At 43.4% G+C, this 24,280-nt stretch overlaps 1 protein-coding gene across 3 annotated transcripts; it reads right to left on the bottom strand.

Moving 5' to 3' along the window:
• Window positions 1–1,239: 1,239 nt before the first annotated feature.
• On the bottom strand, window positions 1,240–23,945 carry lnx2b (ligand of numb-protein X 2b). Of its 3 annotated transcripts, none has more exons than XM_054792711.1 (10): window positions 23,551–23,945; window positions 16,532–16,997; window positions 13,659–13,855; window positions 11,357–11,556; window positions 8,455–8,874; window positions 7,217–7,348; window positions 2,943–3,117; window positions 2,642–2,879; window positions 1,979–2,137; window positions 1,240–1,892 (listed from the first exon to the last, which is right to left on the bottom strand). In XM_054792711.1, exons 2-10 carry the CDS (start codon window positions 16,933–16,935, stop codon window positions 1,757–1,759), a joined length of 2,061 nt encoding a protein of 686 aa, XP_054648686.1. In that variant the 5' UTR covers window positions 16,936–16,997; window positions 23,551–23,945; the 3' UTR covers window positions 1,240–1,756. The 3 variants fall into 3 exon arrangements, with proteins under 3 accessions (XP_054648686.1, XP_054648688.1, XP_054648689.1); XM_054792713.1 differs by lacking the exon at window positions 23,551–23,945 and adding an exon at window positions 19,077–19,243; XM_054792714.1 differs by lacking the exon at window positions 23,551–23,945 and adding an exon at window positions 18,510–18,905.
• Between the last annotated feature and the right edge of the window lie 335 nt (window positions 23,946–24,280).

Below are 24,280 nucleotides of genomic sequence, written 5' to 3' on the forward strand. Positions count from 1 at the left end.
CCAGGGATATGCCTCCCCAGACCATCACTGACCCACCACCAAACCGGTCATGCTGAATGATGTTGCAGGCAGCGTAACGTTCTCCACGGCATCTCCAGACCCTTTCACGTCTGTCGCATGTGCTCAGGTTGAACTTGCTCTCATCAGTGAAGAGCACAGGGCACCAGTGGTGTAGTTGCCAATTCTGGTGGTCTATGGCAAATGCCAATGGAGCTCTACGGTGCTGGGCAGTGAGCACAGGGCCCACTACAGGACGTCGGGCCCTCAGGCCACCCTCATGGAGCCTGTTTCTGATTGTTTGGTCAGAAACATTCACACCAGTGGTCTGCTGGAGGTCATTTTGTAGGGCTCTGGCAGTGCTCATCCTGTTCCTCCTTGCACAAAGGAGCAGATACCGATCCTGTTGAGGGTTGAAGGACCTTCTACGGCCCTGTCCAGCTCTCCTGGAGTAACTACCTGTCTCCTGGAATCTCCTCCATGCGTCCAGGTACCGCAGTGATGCCCTGGTCCAGATCTGGGAGGAGATCCCCCAGGACACCATCCGTAGTCTCATTAGGAGCATGCCCCCACGTTGTCAGGCATGCGTACAAGCACGTGGGGGCCACACAAACTACTGACAATCATTTTGAGTTGCTACAATGACATTTTGGCAAAATGGACCAGTGTGCTGCATCATTTTTTCACTTTCATTTTTGGGGTGTCTTTGATTTCCCCCCTCTATAGGGTGATCATTTTCATTTCTATCAAATGATGTGGCATCATTTTGTTACTAATACATCACCCAGTTATTATCAGGAAACGTATTCAACATCATTTTTCCCCAGTTTAGATCTGATGTGTTTTCCAAGTGTTCCTCTCATTTTTTTGAGCAGTGTATATATATATATATATATAAGTATACATATATAAATAAAATCAAAGATCCTTTCCGTGAGAGGAGAGAAGGACCAACTGCCAAAGATCAAAGATCAAGTCAAAGATCCTCTATGTATTGCAGGAGAGCTCTGCTGTTTTTAAAGGACCTGCTGCAAAAAAAAAAAAAAATAAATAAATTTATTGTCAAAGATCCTTTACTACAAAAAATGTAAGTCGAAGCTGTGCAGCTTTTAAGGACCTACTGCAAGCACGCTCATCAAAGATCCTCTACATGACAGGAGCGTTGTGTCTTACGGACTGCGAAAACGGCAGCCAAAGGCTCGTGGGCTAAAAGTAGAGGAAATAAACACCCAGCAGCCCATTTAGTGCTTTGACTTTATTGAAAGGGATGACAAACGTCAACATGACAGCAGCGATGTGCACGAATGCTGCCGCTCAGCCTAAGAAACATTACAGCAGGGATGACGTTTAGGCTAGGATGAAGGGCAAATATACGTTCTTAGCTGTCAGAGTGCTGATATAAATGCAAATAAATAGAAATGTTTTGCATCATGAGGAACTTTCTAAAAAGGCATCCAGTTTGAAAAAGTGCAGTAAAAGTGGATACTTTGGTCTATATGGACATCACCGTCATCATCATCATTATTATTATTATTATTATTTGGTCACGAGCAGCCACCTTCAATCCTTCATCATAACAGTCCCGGCTGCAAAACACCCCAAAATACAAGTGAGGCCCAGAAAAGGATGAAGAATTTGTCACAAATAATGAAGCACAATTGAAAAGAGTTGGATCGCCATCGCATCAAACCCAAAGTCATTCACGCACGCGCTGGGATCCCACGTGTCCAAGTTCTCTGCTCTTTCTGTGTGGGCGGGGCTACACCAGACTCCCCGGCCAGGAAACCACGGTCAGTGTGACTTTATTCTTCTGCAGCTTCAGCATGGGGATGAGTGACGAGTTGTTCATCCCCACCGTCGTGGCTCCGTTCACCGCCACGATCTCGTCGCCGCACCTGGGAGATGAACAGGCGCAGCGTTAGGGCGGAAACACCCGAGATGGGGGATCAGTGGGGGGTCAGTGGGGGGTCAGTTTACGCACTTGAGGCGCCCGTCAAAGTGAGCGGGCGTGCCTGGCACGATGGTCTTGATGAAGAAAGGCTGCTGGCCGCGACTCTCCTCGTAGCCTCCAACAATGCTGAAGCCCCAGCTCTCGTTGTTGCTCTTCTGAAGGACGATGTCCCGACACCAGTGCATGTGACTGTGGCAGCCCGACATATCAGTTAGCATCAAGGCTAACACAATACAAGCAACTGTTTCACTTATTTTTACACTTGTATGACAGTGAGAGGCAGGGCCTCTCGCCGTCTCTAACCCTAGCCCCTAACCCAACCCCTACTTTTACACTTGTATGACAGTGAGAGGCCCGAATTCTAACCCTAACTCAACCCCTAACCCTAACTCAACCCTTAACCCTAACCCTAACCCTAACTCAATCCCTAACCCTAGCCCTAACCCCAACTCAACACTTAACCCTAACCCTAACCCTAACTCAACCCCTAACCCTAACCCCAACTCAACACTTAACCCTAACTCAACCCCTAACCCTAAGCCTAACCCTAACCCCCTAACGCCTTGTCTCTCAAAAGTGGAGCAAACAAGTGATAGATTTTAGAAAAAGATAGTTTTGCTCTAGGGAGTCATATGACATTGCAGGTCGTAGAACAGAGCATTATGTCCCATTCAGGTCAACCATTGAGGGTACCTGGGTAAGCCCAGCCATCTTGTCCACATCGGCGTCCAGTTGAGGGCGTCCTCCCGAGTGCCCTCGTCTGCTTTGTCGCCGCCCGTGCCCTCGGCGTCTTCTTGGGAGTCTTGAGAAATGGTCTGAATGACACGTAGCGCCACCTGGGGCTGCGCCGCCTGCGACTTCAGGGTGGAGACGGCCTCGCCGTACGTCAGCTGGGTCAGGTCCACGCCATTGATGCTCAGCAGAACGTCACCTGACACCAATAACAAATAAACAGTGATGATGCTGATACCAATCTATCAATCTGGCCGTGTACCTCTTTTGATGGTGCCGTCTCGGTGCAGACATCCAACAGGCTGCACGCTGGTGATGTAGACAGGAAGGCGACTGCGACAGTCTCTCCCTCCAGCGATGGTGATTCCCAGGGAGAGACGAGGCTCCTTCTTTAGGCTCACCGTCTTCTCCTGACTGGAAAAACCACCAGGAGGGTCCTGTTTGACCCAACAACCACACTAAGTACACCAACATTACTAATTGGTTGCAATTTTGTAGCAGATTCCTCCACTTCTCACACACTCATGCACTCAGTGTACTGCCTTTTACTCTACTTCTCACACACTCATGCACTCAGTGTACTGCCTTTTACTCTACTTCTCACGCACTCATGCACTCAGTGTACTGCCTTTTACTCTACTTCTCACACACTCATGCACTCAGTGTACTGCCTTTTACTCTACTTGTCACGCACTTATGCACTCAGTGTACCGCATTTTACTCTACTTGTCATGCACTTATGCACTCAGTGTACTGCCTTTTACTGTACTTCTTTACACATTCATGCACTCAGTGTACTGCATTTTACTGTACTTGTCACGCACTTATGCACTCAGTGTACTGCATTTTACTGTACTTGTCATGCCCTTATGCACTCAGTGTACTGCCTTTTACTCTACTTCTCACACACTCATGCACTCAGTGTACTGCATTTTACTCTACTTGTCATGCACTTATGCACTCAGTGTACTGCCTTTTACTCTACTTCTCATGCACTCAGTGTACTGCATTTTACTCTACTTGTCATGCACTTATGCACTCAGTGTACTGCTAAAAACTTCAGAGGGCTCCTGTCATATATACTGTAGGATCTTCGATTACCATTTTTGCAGAAGGTTTTTAAAAACAGCAGCACATTCATAGGGAGGATCTTTCACTGCTGTTTTTGCTAAAGAGCAAAGCACTCCTGCCATAACAACATCAGAGTGCACCTGACCGAGTGCTCTTGCAGTAAACTCTTAAAAACAGCAGAGCACTCCTGTCATGTTGAAGATCTTTGACTAGCATTTTTGCCGTAGCCTCTTAATAATGTCAGTGCACCTATCATGCAGGATCTTTGACCTTTCTGTAGTAGGTCTTTAACTCTTTCAATACCAAAGATCTACTTATCATTTTTTATAATCCCAAACGCCCAATCCCAAAGACGTATTTATACGTCTTTTATGTTTTTTTGCATGAGAGGCAAAATGCACACTAATGGATGTCACTATTACAGCAGTTTGAAGCCATAAAAACGGCCACAAGGAGTGCATTTGATAAGAGGTCGGCATGTGAATTTGAATGGAAAAAACATATGTGACAGCAAGGAGGAAGTGGAAGAACGTGGAGGAGTGCAGCGTGCAGAAGGTTACGCATTGAAGGGAAATTTTAACGCATGCACATGCGCACACAGGCGTACCCCCACGCAGTTCAGTCCAAAACGTGAAAACGGTAAATAGTTGATTGTGTTCTATTTGTACAGAAATTGTTATTTAAATGTAAAACAAGCCATGTGTTGTTTATGTTGGTATAGTTGTTTAGATATTTGAGCTGCCACAAAAGCAAAAAGCTGTGTCAAAGTGAAAGTTATGCTTGAAATGTATCTTTTCACAAAAAGCTGCTTTGTCTCTCTTTTTTAGTCGGGAACTGATATTTTCCTGAAACTTACCCATGTTCTACTGCTGAGGACTAAAAAACGCAAAATGGTAGAAATAAAAACTTTTTTTCCCCTGATGAAAGACGGGAGTCTAATCTTTCTTTGGTTTATGTTTATGTTTATAAAGCCATAGAACACAATATTTTGTGTGCCTTGAAAGATCAATCAAAATAGTCCAAAATGGCCGCTACTGAAGGTGTTGTCTTTTGAAAAATGTCTGGGATGGAATGAGTTAAAAACAGAGTGCATCTGACTTGTGTTTTTTGCAGTAGATCCTACAAAACAGCAGCGTATTCCTGTCACATAGAGGATCTTTCACTACCGTTTTTGCAGTATGTCCTTAAAACAGGATCTTAGTGTTTTTTGCAGTAGATCTTTAAAAACATAGTCCACCTGCGATATAAAGGGTCTTTGACTTGTGTTTTTGCAGGAATTTGCAGTGTGTTTCTGGAACTTTCTGTCCATTTGTAAGATTGGAGTCATGTTCCAGCTACCAGGAAATACCCTGCTGACTAAAACAAACAAACACAAATATGGAAACGCCCCTCATGTGCTCCTACATTAGCAAGTAGCTCCAAGCGGTGACATCCTGTTTTGATGGTCTGGTCTGGGATCCACGGCAGACGTTCCAAACAGTCCCATTTTAAGTAAGACGCATGGAGTCGTGACGCCAATCAACTGTAACAACTGCCTTAATTGATTCCTCTTCTCTAGTCTTGCTTGTAACAAATGTGAAACATGTGAGTGGGGGGGGTGGAGGCAACGTGTGACCTCCCACACTGCGCTCTCGTAATGGAGATGTGTGGAAAGCGACAGCTCCCGCCAACCTCCTGCTTGACGCTTGACTCGGCGGAGACTGTAAACTGTCGTGAAGGGAAGCTTGGGGGAGGTGAGGCCTCTTCCTCCCCCCCAGCAGGGAATCCACCCCCCCAAGCGAGACGAAAAGGCTCGACTCTGCAGGCGAAAGCTAACTGTTACCCGCTTTGATCCCCTGCCACCCAAAGAAACAAGCCTCCCCCCCCAAAAAAACAACAACAACAAGGCAGCGGCCCCCATTGTGGCAGACTGAGCAGCACCCCGGGCCTTTTGATCAGGACAGAAGGAGACCCTCCACCGCCGCTTTCATCTCCGTGCTCCGACGCAGGTGTCTGCTCTCAAAGCTATTCACCCCCCAGCTGGTGGGGGGGCTGCTATTCTTCCTGGTGATGCTGTATGAACAACTGAGTGGGACTGACAAAGCGGCTAACGTCACAATTACACCGTGTAAACACAAACAATGTCTTTTTAAGCATACTAGAAGCTGCAATGCACACTACGTCTAAGTGATAGAACCCTCTCCTACTGTAGTACGTCCTACTATGTTGGCCGTGCCGTTCCTGCCAGATGCACACTACGTCTAAGTGATAGAACCCTCTCATACGTACGTCCTACTATCTTGCCCGTGCTGTTTCTGCCAGATGCACACTGTGTCTAAGTGATAGAACCCTCTCCTACTCTATGTACGTCCTACTATGTTGGCCGTGCCGTTCCTGCCAGATGCACCACCACACAGTGGCAATGTCACTCAACTCCAAAGTTTGACCTCATAAGTCGGACTGACTTGAAATTTCTCACGTGCTCGACAAAATAGCCACTGGGACTTTATAGCGTTGAGCTGAATTACCACAACATTTGGTGCACACCGTTAGGGGCCCGACAAGCACGTGTGTGTAAAAGTTGAGAACGAAAAACATGGCCGCCATTAAGCAAAATGTCTTTGCGGGACACGGGCGGGGACTTGGCAGATAATTGTCCATAAGGCGTTGACCATTTGTCTAATGATTAGAAAGCTTTGAGGATATCTGGATTGCAGTCTGTGACTCACAAACACGTCTCTAGTCCAACACTTCCCCATTGTCACTGGCCGACAGCGAGGCACGTTCACGGACACTCCGAACATCACAACAAAGTGTTTATTATGCGTGTATGTGTGGTCTAGATAAACAGAAAGACAAAGAAAATCAGTAAGCGGATATTCTTAACACTCACTAACGTAACTCTTACGGCGGACATACAATTTGCCTCATTTAAGTATGCTCAGAAATCCTAAAAGTGGTGTTTTTGAACGCAACCATCGTGGCTCTTAATAACACGGTTAAAGTGTGATTCAAATGTTGTGCTGCTTGTATAAAGAGACTAGCACAATAATGTTGATATATACAAATACTTGTATATATATATATATATATATATATATATATATATATATATATATATATATATATATATAATCCTGGCCTGTCATTTAGCTTGCTGTTCATAAAATACAGTCAAAATGGGCATATTTCACACATAATTGCAAAGGGTGATTAATCATGATTAATTTATTTGAAAACTGTGGTTAATTTGATAAACATTTTTAATCATTTGACAGCCCTATTTATTTATTTATTGACATGGCAAGTATTATTTTTTCCTCTGTGTTTACCTGCGAGAGAGTACTGAACAGCATCCTGTCCGCTGATTGGTCCTCGAGCATGGGCGTAAATTTTAATGTGCAAATTTTGCGTGTCGCTTGGCTGACATGCAGGTTCCATTGAACCATTTGTGGAGCCCACAAAGGGATTAAGGGTCCGTGGTACCTTCATGTAGGTGGAGCGTCGCCTGAAGTACTGCGGCTCGGGCACCCTCCTTGCTGCCCGGCCCTGCGGTTCGCCCTCCTCAGTCGGGTCTGCCGGCCTCATAACCACAAAGTTGACACGCATCTCGCTGGCCTGCGTGCAAGGAAATGATTGTCTGGTAGATGAACATGTCTTATCTTCAAGGGCAAACGTGTCACTTTCAAATGCCTGGCAAGCAGAATCATGAAAGATGGCTTTACTTGCATTTTGATGTCAAAGTGCGCAGTTGACTTTGACATTGACTACCAACATCTTCAACTTGCTCCTGCAGACTTTCTCCATGTTTTCATTCATTTTCAACATTACTACTAAGAGTGAACGATAGTTGCGGGGCCAATATGGAGGGAGTTACAACTTCACGCTGACATCCGATAACATTAAAAATAGCTCAGATAACTTAAAATTAATTCTAATGAGGCGAGATTACCAGGACTGCGCAGGTGGGCAAAGCGCTCCTGTTTTCTTTGTGTGGTAGTTGTACTAAATGGTCTGTGACGAGGGGGAAAAAAATAAAAATATAGAGTACACAAAAACCTTATCAGCCACTTCAAATGCCAGCACCACGGCATTTGAAGAGTGCAGAAGGTTTGCCAGAGACCTCCGTGGCATCACACCGGCTGCTTGAAGCGTGTGCCCGAATACAGTGCACCTTGCTGGGCCACACCAGGTAGCTCCTCCCCCTCTATACTCTGGTTCTCCTGATAGTAGTGATGTGGTAGTAGTGATGTCATCACATTTCATTAGGACTAATCAACAGGTGCACTTGGTCCAATCCTAATTTGTTGCAGTCCTTCTTACCTCCAGGTGTGCACAAACTACACTTTAATCTAAACTTGAAAAAAAGTAGTTATATATATATTTTTTAAAAAAGATATTTAGAAAAGATATTTAAAAAAAAGTTATCGATTATTGGTATCATATCAATCTTGAGAAGGAAAATGTTATTGATATTGGTTTGAATTGTGCATCTCTAATTGCTGTATAACAAAAATCCTCCTCTAACCCGCCCTTAGCTAAATGAGAAAGAAAGGGGTAGCAGTCTTCGCTACACATCTTAAAATAAAGGCTGCAGCCCTGCCAACTGTCCATCTAGTCCAGCTACAGACGTGGGAGCTGTCAGTTTGATCAATTTGCTTTTCCTTTAGCAAATGGGCTAAGCTAGCCTGATGTTGGAAATGTGTGTGTAGACTGAGGAGTACCTGTATGATCTGGGCGGCGCTTTCAGGTGTACCGTGCCTCAGGTCGTGTCCGTTGATGGCCAACACTTTGTCATTGTTCTTCAGCTTGCCGTCCTTGGCCGCAAGTCCCCCAGAGAGCAGGTCCAGGATGAAGACGCCGCTCTCGTCTGATTTGCGTATCAGTTTTATGCCCAGGGGCTCGGCGCGCTGACTCTTGATTAGCGTCACCTGCAGCACCGTGCCGGGGTTGTGGGCGGCGGTAACGTTGCCGTGGACGCTGTGCAAGGGCGCTGTGGTGGACGAGGGAGAGTGATGATCAGAGCGCAGCTCCCTGGGTTTGAAGCCTTTCTCCTGCATGACGGTGAGCCTGAGGAGGGCGGGCTGGCGCAGCACAGCGATGGCCCGGGCGTGAGGGATGGATGCCAAGCTTATGTCATTCACCTGCAAACGTCATGAAACAAGCAGTACATGCTTACTTGAGCTCGCCACGGTGATACACAAGTGCCAAGAGACACCCTTTAGGTACCAGGCTAATCTGACTCATGTCAGCATCACCTTTTCTTTGTTGGTTCTGTTCAAGGTGTCTTCCTTGCTTGCTCATGTGAGGTTCAGTAGGCTTTCTTTATTGTATAAAGCAGGGGTCACCAACGTTTTTCCTTGTGAGAGCTACTTTTACAAAATGAAAATGGCCAAAAGCTACTCATTTTTGTAACATTTATTTTCAGAGCTTATTTTAAACCCAAACAAAGCGAATATGCTTGTTTTACCAGAACATGAACAAAATGCTGGTGTCCACAACTCACATTTTGTATTTCAGAATGCATTTCTTTCTACTGTTCTTTCATTATTAACTGAAAACCTGAATGAAAAGCAGGCTTGCGGGCACCTCATGTGGTCGTGGGGGGGCTACCTGGTGCCCGCGGGCACCACGTTGGTGACCCCTGGTATAAAGGGTGTTTATACAATACAACACAACAAGGCTGCTTAAAATTTTCAGTTCATTTGGACTGGTTTATACATACAAATACACAGTATATAATCCTTGTTCTGTCATTTATCATTCTTTTAATAAAATACAGTAAAAATGGGCATATTTCAGACATACAATGGAACCTTGGTAGCATCATTAATTCATTCCAGAAGGTCTGACTCAAACCAAAACGGACTCTAACCAAGGCAAGTTTTCCCATAGAAAATAATGTCAATCCAATTAATCCGTTCCAGACACCCATACATTTGAACACAAAACACATTTTACAGACAAAAATTATAGTTTTACATGCAGATAATGATCCAAAAATAATTAAAAATGACAAATGAATGGAGAACTTAACATTTAACATCACATTTACCAAGTTTTGCAAAGAGGGAGGGAGGGAGGGAGAGGAGATTATGCTTGGAGGCAGAGAGGTCTGTTAAAGACTGACAAGAAAAAAGCAATTTTCAATGCTAGCACTGGGCATTGGATCATCTCATAAATACTTATAAGCGTGTAGAGAATCTCCAAGTAGGGGCATGTTTTTGGAAAGATACGAAACCAAACATTCCTTGCTCACAACCAACAGTTTCGGTTTACACACCTGACTTCCCTCTGGCCTACGTCTTATTTAGATAACTGGATTGAAGTGCCGCTGTGCTGAAGGACTGACACAAAAAAGTACTTCTGTCAATCAGTGACAGCAGCCACATGAAGAGGAACAAAGAGAAAGAGAGAGAGAGACAGAGAGAGAGAGACAGAGAGAGAGACAGAGAGAGAGAGAGAGAGAGAGAGAGAGAGAGAGAGAAAGGAGCTAAGGTGCTTGGCAATTACTGGTAGTAACCACACCTTGTTGCCGTGGAGATCAAACCCGTCTATCTTGAATATCTGCTTTCACATTCTCTGCAAGTGTGTGTTTACAAAACTTGAGGGAATGTGGCGAAGAGGAGTACTGCTACCAGTGGTGGACAGTTACTGCTCAAGAACGATTCTAATATACAGTGGTGTGAAAGGTGTTTGCCCCCTTCCTGATTTCTTATTTTGTTGCGTGTTTGTCACACTTAAATGTTTCAGATCATCAAACAAATGTAAATATTAGTCAATGACAACACAACTGAACACAAAACGCTTTTTGTAGATGCAACTTTTTATTATTAAAGGGAGAAAAAAATCCAAACCTACAGTACATGGCCCCATGTGAAGAAGTGATTGCTTCCCCGCTTAAAGCATAACTGAGATCTATCAGTGTGGAAAAGGTTATAAAGCCATTTCTAAAGCTTTGGGACTCCAGTGAACTACATGGACCAGTGGTGAACCTTCCCAGGAGGGGCCGGCCAACCAAAATGACCCCAAGAGCGCAGCGAAAACTCATCCGAGAGGTCACAAAAGGCCCCACAACAACATCCAAAGAACTGCAGGCCTCACTTGCCTCAGTTAAGGTCAGTGTTCATGACTCCACCATAAGAAAGACGCTGGGCAAAAACAGCCTGTATAGCAGAGTTACAAGTCCAAAACCACTGCTGAAGAAAAACAACATTAAGGCATGTCTCAATTTTGCCAGAAAACATCTTGATGATCCCCCGAGACCTTTGGAAAAATACTCTGTGGCCTGATGAGACAAAAGTTGAACTTTTTGGAAGGTGTGTGTCTTCAAAACGTGCTTCATGCTGGAAAAACCTCCAAAGTAGCTGAATGCCAACAATTCTGCAAAGATGAGTGTGCCAAAATTCCTCCACAGCGCTGTAAGAGACTCATTGCAAGTGATCTCAAACGCTTGATTGCAGTTGTTGCTGCTAAGGGTGGCCCAACCAGTTATTAGCTTTAGGGCGCAATCACTTTTTCAACACAGGGCCATGTAGCTTTGGATTTTTTTCTCCCTTAATAATAACCCAACCCCAAACACTGTCTTTAAAAGACAAACACATCAGTGCAAGGCGCCCGCCTCACCTCTAAGATGTGGTCGCCAGGTGCCAGACGGCCATCGCGGCCCGCTTGCGAGTCGCGGAGAATCTCCTGGATGACGATGTTGCCCAGGGGCGTGTCTTTGCCCCCCACGATGCGCAGGCCCAGCTCTTCGTCGGCCTCCTCTCTGAAGAGCTCCACCACGTTGGACTCGGCCACCAGGCTGGAGCGCAGTGGCGTGTTGTCTGCGGGCCACCATGACAATACTTTCATGAAACGTATACTATAGACTAGTCCATGTACAGATTGTAGAGCAGGATAGATTTACTATTTAAAAATGAGTCAACACACAGCCATTATTGTCTGAATAACTGGCAGTACGAGTGAATTATCTATTCCATTTTTCCATTAATTAATTAATATATGTTCCCTGTGGTTGAATATGGTCTATTATTAGTAAAAAAAAATCTATGCATATTTTAGCAAATTGTACATATCCATGGGCTAAATGAAGCATTTTCAAGCATAAAAATGACCAAATAAAGGAAACTACAAATGAAGTGTAATACAATACTGTGTGTAACTTTACAAAGCTGGGTCTGGGAAGTGCCGAGTGTGACGTCAGCTGGCTAGAGTTAGCTGTTAGCTGAGTGCTAGCAGCAGGTTATCAGTGTAGAGAGTGGCCGAACCGATAAACGCGATAAACGAAGGATGGTGGTGGTGGTGGTGGTGGTGGTAGTGTCATGGTGTGGGGCTGCATGAATGCTGAATTGAACGCACACCATTTAACATTTTCTGCATGGAGCCTGAGGTAAAAGACCTTCAGGAGTCAAGATGCTGTGTCAATAACGTGCTTCCGAACCATACACGTGATGTTCAACTTTGTGGTGTACAGACTTAAACAAACAGGAGAGCACAGAGGATATTCTGCACTGTTGGACGTTAAGGAGGTTCTAACTAGAGCTTCAAAATGCAAAAAGAAGAAATGGGAGTGAGACAAAGAAGCATTCAAGTGAAATAGGCTGTTCATCCGCTGATCAAAAGCTGAAGAGCACAGCCTTTAAAAGGCAAAATGTTGGTAAAAATGTGGCTTGAATGTGATTTTGTGTCTGGTATTCACACTGTCATCATCTCTTCATGGCAAAGGCAACAACGCTTTCCCTCTTTGAACACTGTGGGACTGTTGAGTTGCATAAGCAAGGCCTCTCGCAGCGCGCCATTGCTGCTGAGGTTGGAAGCAGTTAGACTTTCAAACATCCTGAGACTCATGGAAAAAAAAGTCAAATGGTAGACCCAAAAAATGGCTGTCCGTCAAGACACGGGTCCTTCCTTGGCCCAAATGAAGATTGTTACTGCTGCAGAGTGCAGTCCAATAACCATCACATGCCATCTGGCAGAGAAGGCTTTGAAGAAGAAAAAAACATCGTCTTCTCCAAGGCCACAAAATTGGGCGTTTGGAATTTGCAGGGCAGCACCAAACATGGGACATTGAAAGGTGGAAGAAAGTTTTATTCTTCCTTGACGGTCCTGATGGCTTCCAACGTTATTCCTCATGACCAAAGACCCTCGTCTTTGTGGTAATGACTGGCTTTTTCAACAGGACAACGCTGCACTTCACTCTTTTGGACCATCCTGCGTGTTCCCCTCATCTAAATCCAATGGAGAACATTTGGGGATGGATTTACAAAAGTGGACATGAGTTCCAGACGGTGAAGCCATCTTCATCACGTGTAGCAACATTCCCACTAGCCTCCTGGAAACACTGGCATCAAGCACGACCAAACCTATTTTTCACCTCATTAGCACAACTTCTGCAGCTATTGCAACATTTTATTCCTATTTCAGGGTTTTTTTGAGTTATGATCTTAAACTTTTGAATGTTTTTTGTCTCGTTCACATTTCTTCTTTGTGCATTTTGAAGCTCTACTTAGAACCTCCTTAAGATCCAACAGTGCAAAATGTAGATTCTTGCCATGTTTCAACTGCTCTTAATATTTACATATACATTGTATTAGTTTGCATTGTAACTATATGGCAACTATATATTACCATGCAAACTAACATTTATTTCCAGACAGGCTTGCAAGACACTGATAGTGATTTTCCAGTCAAGGGTGTCTGGTTAGAACAGATGCGTCCTGCTGCATGTTCCTACAGCTACACTAATGATTCACCTGTGGCAGAGTTAGGACTCATCAGCAATTCTTCTATGACTACAATCAACCTCCACAGTCGGGGGATGGGCGCAATTTCTATTCATCTTGTGTAAACATTAGCCAGTCATCATGATCACACCGACTTACGTAATCACTTTTTTTTTTGTAATGACAATCCAATGACTACATACCCTCCTCGCTTTCTTCATAGGCGGGGTTAATGAGTCCGGGATCGGGCTGGTCTCGGGTGGTGCTGCGTGGCGGAGTTTCCGAATGTTTCGCGTCAGCAGCAGACAACTCGCAGTCGCCCTTACGCCCCTTCAGTTCATTCCATGAGGGCCTCTTCCTCTTCTCTGCTTCCTCCCGCAGTCTCCTGAAAGCAGGACATCTGGGGGAAGGCAGGAATAAAAGTGATGACTGATTACTGTTTTTTTAGTGAGGGATCACAATGGCGACAAAAACACACAGTGATAAATGCGCCTTAGAGACGTGAGATGAGTTCATTTCAGTGCATTCTTCCTCACAAAGTCCGAACTTTGTACCCTCGTTTGCACAGAGGGCTGCAGCGGGACGAGGACGCCAACCACAACAGGCTGCGTCACGGCCGACCTCAGACATGATAAGCACCTCGCTGACCGTGTGGATAACAAGGTGACTGATTTACAGCTCTGTAACCTCCGCTTTTGCGTGTCTGAAGCTGTGCGTCCATGAGGTGTTACACAACTTAAAGCCACGGCGGCTACAAAGGGTGTGTGACTTAACTCTTGCCTTAATTATTTCCAAGATTTCACATTAAATGGAGCAACCTTGGGCAGAAGAGCATGTGACACCACACATCATTATCACTCGCAGGACACTTCATTAGGTACATTATTTAAGAAGATCCAACACAAGAGATGAAACATTCATGCCAGAGTTTTAACTGATACTGCCGTTGCAGACGAGGTGCACAGCATCATATTGTTGTGTTTCTAATTGAGATGCACGATATCTTTTTATCAAACCGACACCAATAAAATAAACTGATGAACACAAACATATGCACATTTAAGCGAACTGTACTTATTCTTGGCCTAAATTAAGCGTTTCCAAATGTTAAAGTGGCTAAATGAACTAAAATACAAATACTAGGCAGATGAAGCATTCTAATTGTGAATGAAGCATTCTACATTGGCCACTAGGTGTCAGTAATTGTTCGGTGAGACAGACACCAGACATGATCCTCAGAACAGGCATTTTTTGCAGTCACAATAGTAACTAAAGATGTATCTTTTATTTTTGCCATGACATGACACTTTTTAAAAAATTATTTAAGTGTAGTTTGTGCACACCTAGACGTAAAAAAGACTGGAACAAATTAGGATTTCATTGATTAGTCCTAATGAAATATGATGACATCACTACTACCACATCACTACTATCAGGAGAACCAGAGTATAGGGCAGGGAGCCACCTGCTGTGGCCCAGCAGGGTGCACTGTATTCGGACACACGCTCCGACCAGCCGGTGTAACGCCACAGAGGTCTCTGGCGAAACTTTTGCACTTTTCGGCCACGGTGCTGCCATTTCAGGTGGCTGATTAGGTTTTTTGTGTGCTCGATGTTTTTTTCCCCACTCATCGCAGAACAATTGGTACAACGTCCTTCCTCTTAAAGCGAATGTTTGTTTACGACAGGCCGTTCACATCAAAGGCAGGAGAAAAAAGGAGCGCTTGATTTGCTCACCCTCACAGTACGGGTAATCTTGCCTCATTTGGAGCCTTTTTTGAAATTATCGGAGCTATTTTTAATGTTATCCGATTTATTGGTATGACGTCATAATTCCCTCATATCGGGCTGATAATTTTCATGCACCGCTAGTTTCTAATGTGTCCCTCTCATGTAGCCACATACTTTAACCAGAAGGTTGTATACAGATCCTCTGCATGATTTAACAACATTTAATACCTCTCTGGAGTGTGGCAATCAAAACTTTGCATCGTTATCTTTCAAATGCAGGCATACCTGCTGTTGTGACTCATACATTTACTGCATAAATATGCTTTCAGGCTATTTAGCAGACAATTAGAGACGATCAATACCACTTTGGTACATGCCCATTAAGCACCGCTCTCACGACCATCAACCGGTTAGCTTAGCATTAAGGCTGAGCTCAGGCCAAGGGACGTTGCCTGGCAACCAGCGGAGTGCGTCAAGGAAGTTACCGTCCCCAACTGAGGAAGTCGTGTGGCTCGTAACTATGCCAGGCAAACGGAGATTAAGCAGACGCATTAAAAAAAACCCAGCAAAAATGGCAAAAATATTAAGAGAAAAAAAGTCATATTCTAGCAAGAAAAAAACCTGCAATATTACAAGGAAAAATAATGTCATTTTAGTAGCAAACACTTGAAATGTTAAAAAAATATATATATATATTTTTTAAAAAGTGGTAATATTTTGAAAAACAAAATTTGGCAAAAATATTAAAGAAGAAGTACACTTTTTTAAAACGCTGTAATATTACAGAAAACAAGTAAAGTCGTATTATTTTGAAAAACAAACTAAACAAAATAAAGTTGTAATTTTTGGAAAATTTGATTAAGGAATAAGTTTGCGAGAGGAAAATTTACGGAGATTTAAGCAGAAGTTGAAATACTTGGAAAAATGAAAAAAACAACTGAAAAAAAATGGGCTAAAAAGAGCAAAGAGTGAAGTTGATACTAATAATATCAAGGTGCTAAAGTTGCATGCTCTCATTTTTCCACAATGTGGCCATCACTGGGGGAGGGTTTGGACACCCCTAGTCTACATGCATGACTATTAGCTTGCTTTGCACTTTGTTTGTTGAATCATTTCACTTGTTATTCTCGTTTTTGACATTGCTCTCATTTTAGGCTATTTTTACTGGACCTATTTCTGTACTTTTCATTAGTGGATCACCAAAATCATCAATCAAGCAGGTGTACTAATCCTACTGGATGTGTTTTTCTGTAAAAAATACCGTTATATCTGTGAATTTTCCTGTTGTTACAGCCATTCTCTGTCAATCTTTGACTGAATAATCAAACAAGTGGTAGGAGCGGTACCTATTGTGCAGATGAGGCTGAAGTTCACAGCGTTGCATCTGCTGTTGGCACTCCGCGGAGTGAGGACACATGACAGTCAGCTTGTCCAGCAGATTCCTGACCAGCAGGCTGGAGGGGCGACACTGGTGCAGCTGCAGCCGCTGGCGATCCACGGGGCAAAAGTCTTGCTCTTTCAAGAAGCTGCCCAGACAGTGGAAGCAGTACGTGTGGCCGCAGGGGGTGTCCATGGGTTTGATGAGGGGCTGCAGGCAGATGTGGCACACCAGCTCGTCGTCCACATCATCGGGGTACTCGTACAGGTGGCTTTCCTGGCCCTCGTGCTGCTGCCCGCACTCCTTGCAGATCCTTGCCCATGACAAGCTGGCGGCGGCGCTTCCAGCAGTCTTGCTTTCTGTTGTAGCCATTAAACTTCTCAAAGGCAAATCCAGTCAACTGTAAAAAAGCGTCACGTCCATATCTTCATGTTCTGTCGAGAGAGAGACACTGAGGTGTAATGAGGCGCTTCAGGAACTATTCCCGCTCATGGTGGCCACAGGAAATGACAAATCAAGCAAGCGATAGCAACATGGCAGCGAGCTGCAGCTGCTTCCTCTCAGCAGGCTTCCTGAGGGACAAAAGGAATTCTCATGAAAAAGAAAAAACAATCACTCTATATTCCACAGGAGGACCTAATGAGACAAATGAGAGTGGACGACAAGTCAAATCTGTGCTCATACGAACCAAGTGGGCAGTAAAGTAGGTCCTTGCACTCCATCAGCAGTGTCTACCTCCTTTTGTGCACTTCATCTACTTACACTCTCCCTCATACGGACAACGCCAAGTAGGAACACATTCTTGGTACAAACATTTGACCTCCTAGACCACATACACTGAACATATAGTCAGGGGCGGACTCACCATTAGGCAAGCACAGGCCATTGCCAAGGGCCACCAGATTACCAGGGTCCCCCAAACGTCTCATAAACAGTGATTATTGATTTTTTTCCTTCAATTTAAAGTGCATGTTACTGTTTTAGTCTTAATTCATGTGCTTCAAACTCCTCGGTGTCGACCTTTTTCCACAGGCACAACAAACGTAGACCGTCAGCCGTGGACAACGCAGCAGTTCTAGAGATGAAGCGGAGAGTGACGCTTTTCATCACAAAGTGGTAAAATACTGTATATTAAATGTCAATTAATATTCTCATCAGTTAAAGCAAGGGTGTTGAGATGATTCACTTGTTAGGTAATAATAATCCCCCAGCAGGATTTCAAAGGGTCCCTGACATAATTCCTCAACTTTGCTAAAATATGTTACATATTGGTTGTAATTATGTTCTACATTGTTCAATTTTTTAAAGCGAACGGTAAATTCGCAAGAATTACATTTATGGTTAGCTAGCTTTTTGCAGTTCGGCCTCATTTCCGGAAGTGACGTCACCGTGGCGACGACTCTCAGCTAAAGCTGAGTAAACAAACGCATATCGAGGTAGATGGTCGACTTCATCCAAATAGTAGTCATGCCAAAACTTTGTGCTGCTGCTGGATGTTCACAGTATTCCAGTCATACTGTAAGTTTGTTTTCTTTTCCAGAAGAGGAAGCTTTAAGACAACAATGGACGAAGCAAGTGCGAAGAACGAGAGACAGATGGACGCCCAACTAGAGTTCTGTTCTTTCCAGTGATCATTTCACCGATGAAGGAACACCTTTACAAGAAGCATTTGGCTTGAAAGTACACTATAAACGCATTTTGAAAAAGGATGCTATTCCGCCGGTAACAGAAGGCCAGAAGACAACAACAATGTCGAAGTTGCCACAGAACAGAGAAAGTCGTGTCTTGTTTACATAATGTCTTCTAAAACTATTCCATGATAGCAACAAGGCTGTAAACTGCAGGAACGGTATGATGGAACAATATAGTGTTTTGAAACCATGATTTTTTCATACTGTGGTACACCTTGAAACATGCCTATGTGGGACAGACGTATTGGGACACACCTGTCTGGTTTTCAGGTAGGGCCGCCACTGGGAAGCGCAAGAAGATTTTGAGGAAAAAAAACAAACTTGGGGAGTCAGGGAGGCCTCAACCATATTGTTTTCTGAAAGGAGGCTCATTGTGCCATACTTTGAGAACCCCTTAAATCCTTCATTTTACCAAGACGCGTTGTACAGTTCTATTCTTCCCACAGTTTGGGGATCGTCCTTTTCTGTTCAAGCATGAATGTGCCCTTTGGGATACAGAGACGGCCGTCTCTCAAGTCCGTCTCTTGGCCATGTATCCAGATACTTCTATAGCGTCTGTGAGGGGAGGAACCATGACAAAGAAATGTAAAGATGCAACTACTCACAAATACTACACAAGCAGCACAGGTCCTGATGAAGTTATCGTAAATGTCAGCGCAACAAATGGAGTATTAAGGCAAACGCTGCTAATTGTTATATGTTCAGACTTGCACAAATGGCACAAAAACTTCCACCTTGGGTTGTCTCTCTGTACAGGACAACAGTCTAGAAAACAAGCTGCCTGTATTTAGTGCTATTATCTATGTACAGTATAGTACTCACCACAGATGATATCTCTGACTTGGAGCGGCGAGCAGCCAAAGCACGCAAACACGAGACTCTAACCTAGCAGCTGCCTCGAGCCTGAATGAAACCAGAGCCCTGCCTCCCCTGCACGCTCAGGATAATGTCTGGGCGTGCATGTGTGTGTGTATGTGAGAGTGTGAAAGAATACTTGTGTGCTGTACAGGCATAAAGAATGCAGTAGTGAGTTGGTGGAACTAAACAGAGTGGAGAAAAGTGTGCTGATGTTGCACTTTCACAGGTAAAGTATGCTGATTGGCTACATGCAAACACAAAACATCTGATTGGTAGACGCACACAATGGCTCTGGTCACTCACTCACACACACACACACACACACACACACACACACACACACACACACACACACACATTGTGTTTTTTACTTGGTATAAGTGATACCTGCTGGTAATGGATAGTGTTCATTAGGGGTGTCACGAGATGAGACGATGCACGAGATTGGGGTGGTATTACGCTGGATGTTAGCATGCTAACAGCTAGCATATTAAAATTAGCATGTTAGCTTTTTTATTATTTTCAAAAGTTATTAAGCTTACATAGACAGTGTGTTAATATTTGGTGTTAGAATACTACCCGCAAGCATGTTAGCATTATTAGCATGCTAAAATTTGCATATTACTTTTTTTGCTACTATAAACTAAAAAAGTATAAACTTACATTGACAGTGGTTTCGTGTTAGGTGTTATCATGATAAGAGTTTGCATGTTAGAATTGTTAGAATGCTAACATTAGCGTGTTAGCATTTTAGCTATTGTTTCCAGGTAGAGTGTTCCCTCGCGCCATCGCAGTTCACATTTGGCGGACTTGCTGTTCCGTAGTTAGCATGCCAACTACAGCATTATTGCATGATTAATGAATTCATGTATTATCGTCCCAGGCCTAGCACCTGCGAGACATGTGGCAACAAGCTTTGAGGCGCATTACCGCACCTAGCATGTTGGAGTGTGGCCCAGAGTTACGAACATTGTACGGCAACCGGATTGACCCGATCTCGTGGCGGAAGCCAATTTTATCCGATCTTCAAAATACAGCAGATATATCATCGGATCGGGACATCCCGAGTTGCAACGCACTGTTCAGCCTTGTTTAACCAGTCATTTTACACTCACTGTTCTGCACTATTTGTAACTAGCCACCTTACACTCACTGTTCTGCAATGTTTAACTAGTCATACTGTATTACACTCACTGTTTGGAAAGCAGAATTTATTTCATCAAAAGTTTAAAAAATCTTTCTGTGTACTAAATATCCCATGTTACAATGTGGACACCTGCGGCCTATATATGTACAAATCTTTTTTCCTCTTTAAATGTAGTGGGTGTGCTTACATACTGGTGCATACCAGCTCTGATGAGAAGGGAAGATAGGAGTTGATTGAATGATCAATTACATTTATGAGCACCAAACATGAGAAAGGTCTTATGAACTCCCTCACTTGTTTGCTCCATTTTTGACAGAAGAGGCGCTCAAACTGTGACTTTTGAAGTTGCAGTTCCTGGACATCATACTACCGAATATGACCCGCCCCTTGCTAGCTGAGCTCGCCCTGTGTATACCACCACGATTTCATGGAGGAAAACAACAACAAAAACAACCAGACTTCGCTACACATCAAAAATATATTTTTGATAGTCCTAGATATATAGCATTTATTACGCTGGACAAGTGTGACGCAACAGTGTATATGGGAAAAGTGCACAATAACTCTTCTTGAAGACACACACTTTGTCGGAGACAGGCGTGTGCAAACACAAGTCATTAGCATTAAAGCTACAGACATACAAAACAGTGTGTTCCCAGTGGGGCTTCATAAAAGCACTTCTAAACGCTCTCAATTCCAGAATCAAGGCTGGATTTTGACCATCACACTTTCACTACACTATTGCATCACCTGAGACTCATTTAAAATGGTTGAAAAATAGCATAACATGTGACCTTTTAACACGCAATCATGTGACAGAATAAGCTTTTTTTTCCCTCCTAGGGAATGTCGGTGGTCCTACAGTGTCCTTTAAGTCCCATAAGGGATTACCAGTCTGGGTTCAACTGCACGCTATGACGGAGGTGTTACGAATGGCTGTGGTTATGAATCACATGTGCTGCCACGCCCTCAAGTCAACTCAGGTGATGATGGCGTGCGTCATGTGTAGGATTACCAGAAAGAGAATTTACGAGGGGTGTCATGAGATACACGAGATTGGGTCTACAAGAACAAGACAAGACGAGATTTTGACATTACTTTTAAGAATAGTACAATGACAAAATGTATGATAATATATGGCTATCTACTCATTTAATTTCTACAACGTTACACTCTTCTGCACTCTGTGTGTATGCCTCCACCCACCGAGACAAAGAGACTATGACTGACAAAAGGGCTCACTCCGTTCATGCCAAGGGGCTGAAAGCAATGCACCGAGTGAACCCTCTTCATGCCTGTTTGGAGGCGAGAGACGAGGATAACAGACACGCATGCAGATGGCGATATATTAACTATTATTATTATTTTATTGTGTGATTAATTCATTCATTTATTTGTTATCATCCCAAGCTTAGCGCCCACGAGACTTTTTCTTCTGAATGAGAAATCTTGTCAGGTGTCAATCTCGATCTCTCAGGTTTAATCAATCAATTTAAGGATGAATTAACGATTAATAAAGCCGCGTGTCATGTATGCGGCAATGTCAACGTGAAAACTGCTCCGTCTGTCACAGTGCTTTTTATAACTCCTGCGGTCTTAATGCTTTATTTAACATGGGTTAACCAAACCTGCTTGACTGTAAACACCACTGCAGCCTCACTTGTGGTGTGTTTACATCCAAAGGTCTCATCTAACACCACAACAACGTGACGTCATGGATGCTGCATTTAAATTTCGCACAAACACATCCTTATACAAAAGGCCCTCGTCTTTAATATTTCAAGGTGGCTGGCTTATTCATGGTAATGTATTCACCATACGATACGATACGATAGCAGGTATCGCAAGACTAGCAACCGCTTGATAGTCCGTCTCTTAAACAACGCCAGAGCCTGGGCTGCTGGCGAAAAGATTGTCGCACCTGCTCCGTAGCTTAACATGACTGAAGACGAGAATGGGTGTAAATAGCATTGGCAGCGTGTTAGCTAGTCACCAGGAAAGATTTTCAACACATCAGCACAACACATGTACATTATAGCCATCTAATTGATCTTATTTATGATGTGTTGTGTAAAACTAAGACAGGAGCAACATCAAATTAAAAAGCACTAAATGAATGCAGAGCCACCATCCACCAGTACCAGCCTGGACTTTGTTTTTCAGAGAGGCTCACGGAACAAATATGCACATCAACACTCAATAAGGTAATCAAATCTTACCTTTATGCATTCCCACATAGTATCATGCGTATGGAATCGACTACCACAATGAGATTTACATTACTACTATTTACACACTAGTGATGGAAATTTTGGCTCTTTTTGAGAGCAGTTCTTTTGGCTTAGCTCACTAAAAAGACCCGGCTCATTTGGCTTCCATGTGGCAGCTTTTTTGTTGTTGTCTTAAATTAATTTATTACCAAATTATGTGTATTGTGCAAAATGAATAACTAATGTAAAAAAATACATTATATCAAATGTTTATTATTTAAATGGATTTATTTAAACGTCAAGGAGCAGCTACAAAAATATATTATAATATAGAGTTCTATTATGAAATACGCCACACACATCTTTTCCAATGTCATTCGCCTTTAACAGCAAAAACGACGAGGAAAAAACTACTCGGCTCCCAAATGGCTCCCACAGACGCGATCCGGCTCCTATAGTTCATTTCAAAGAGCCGGCTCTTACGCCGATTCGTTCGCGACCGACACATCACGACACGGCAAGCAGCAGGCATTTTCACATAACACTGGTGTTTCTAATCACTTTCATTACAGCCATTAGCAACACTTGTGATTGATAATACCCATATTAGTATTTCTGAAAGGTAGAATGGTCATTTACAGAAGCAATCAAGCACAATGGCAGCAGAAGCAGCAGGTGCAGAAGTGTCATTTTCCATGTTGAGTCGTAAAAACTTGCCAAGGTAGGACGTTTTATGACACCCTGCTTGTTTATAGCCCACCTCATAAATAACTCACTGTCTCCATGTCAACACTGGCCTTTGTTCATTTGTGCCTAATCACACTCATGTCCAAATAAAGCAGAACACGTTCAATGAAGCGAACAGGTCAACAATTCTATGTCTTCACGTTCTATACTTCCTCAAGAAACTAACCTTCACGCGCTCACCCACTGACGCGTATTATATGGTCTTAAAACATTCCTTGTATACAATATATTCAACCATAAATGTCGTCTTTATGTCATATTATATGGTCTTAAAACATTCCTTTTACATCTACTGTTACATTTTGTGTTAAAGTTAGATCGAAACTCGTCTTACCTGTGATTTTTTTTTGTCGTCCCGGAAGTAGCTAACCTGTTGGCGGCGAGCATAAAAGACTCTTGTGGATTCAAAAACGACGACAAAACCCCCCACAATGAAGCAAATATCCACGTCTTCCTGGTGAGTCTGTTGTCATTTTTATGTCGCCGTCGGTGAAATGTAGTCCCAACTCTTTGTTTCAGGTGTAGTTGTTCAACCTGCTGGAGCGGGAAGAAAAGGGGGGAGGGGGTGGTTTCTACGAGTTTAGCAAACAAGCTAATTTTAAGGCAGGTGCGTTAACAGCATTGAGTCTTTGTTAACACTCTCTCTGCACACACTAGGTGCAAAAAATACGGAGCCCCCCCAAGGGGACATGATGGGTTAAAAAAAAAAAGACACATTTTACTGTTGTATATTGTTATGTTATACTGTTTACATTAAGAGCATTGTACTTCCGCTACTTCAGTGTTCAGAGCGGATGTTTGCGTTTAAACTTCAAATTAAGAGCATCACATTGGTTGAGTTTCCTGATATGACTGTTTTACTTCTAGGACAAGCAGCGCACACAAGCGAAAGAATCCGATGTATGGCTAATCAGTGTATTTCCTTTACAGTACCAGTACCAGAGTATTAAGGCCACATTGGAAAAAAAATCTGAGATTTTGAGAACAAAATTGTAAATTTAGGAGAATAAAGTTATAAATTTACAAGTATAAAGTCGTAATTTTACGAGAATAAAGTCATTAAT

This window comes from Dunckerocampus dactyliophorus, chromosome 11 (assembly GCF_027744805.1).
Source record: "Dunckerocampus dactyliophorus isolate RoL2022-P2 chromosome 11, RoL_Ddac_1.1, whole genome shotgun sequence".
NCBI lineage: Eukaryota > Metazoa > Chordata > Actinopteri > Syngnathiformes > Syngnathidae > Dunckerocampus > Dunckerocampus dactyliophorus.

Excerpts from the sequence above, each read along its gene's own strand:
- lnx2b (XM_054792711.1), bottom strand. The coding sequence starts at position 16,935 with ATGGCTACAACAGAAAGCAAGACTGCTGGAAGCGCCGCCGCCAGCTTG. Across the intron at positions 3,118-7,216 it reads GACGCTCCACCTACATGAAG|GACCCTCCTGGTGGTTTTTC; the intron begins GTACCACGGACC and ends TGGGTCAAACAG. Across the intron at positions 2,880-2,942 it reads AGACGGCACCATCAAAAGAG|GTGACGTTCTGCTGAGCATC; the intron begins GTACACGGCCAG and ends TATTGGTGTCAG.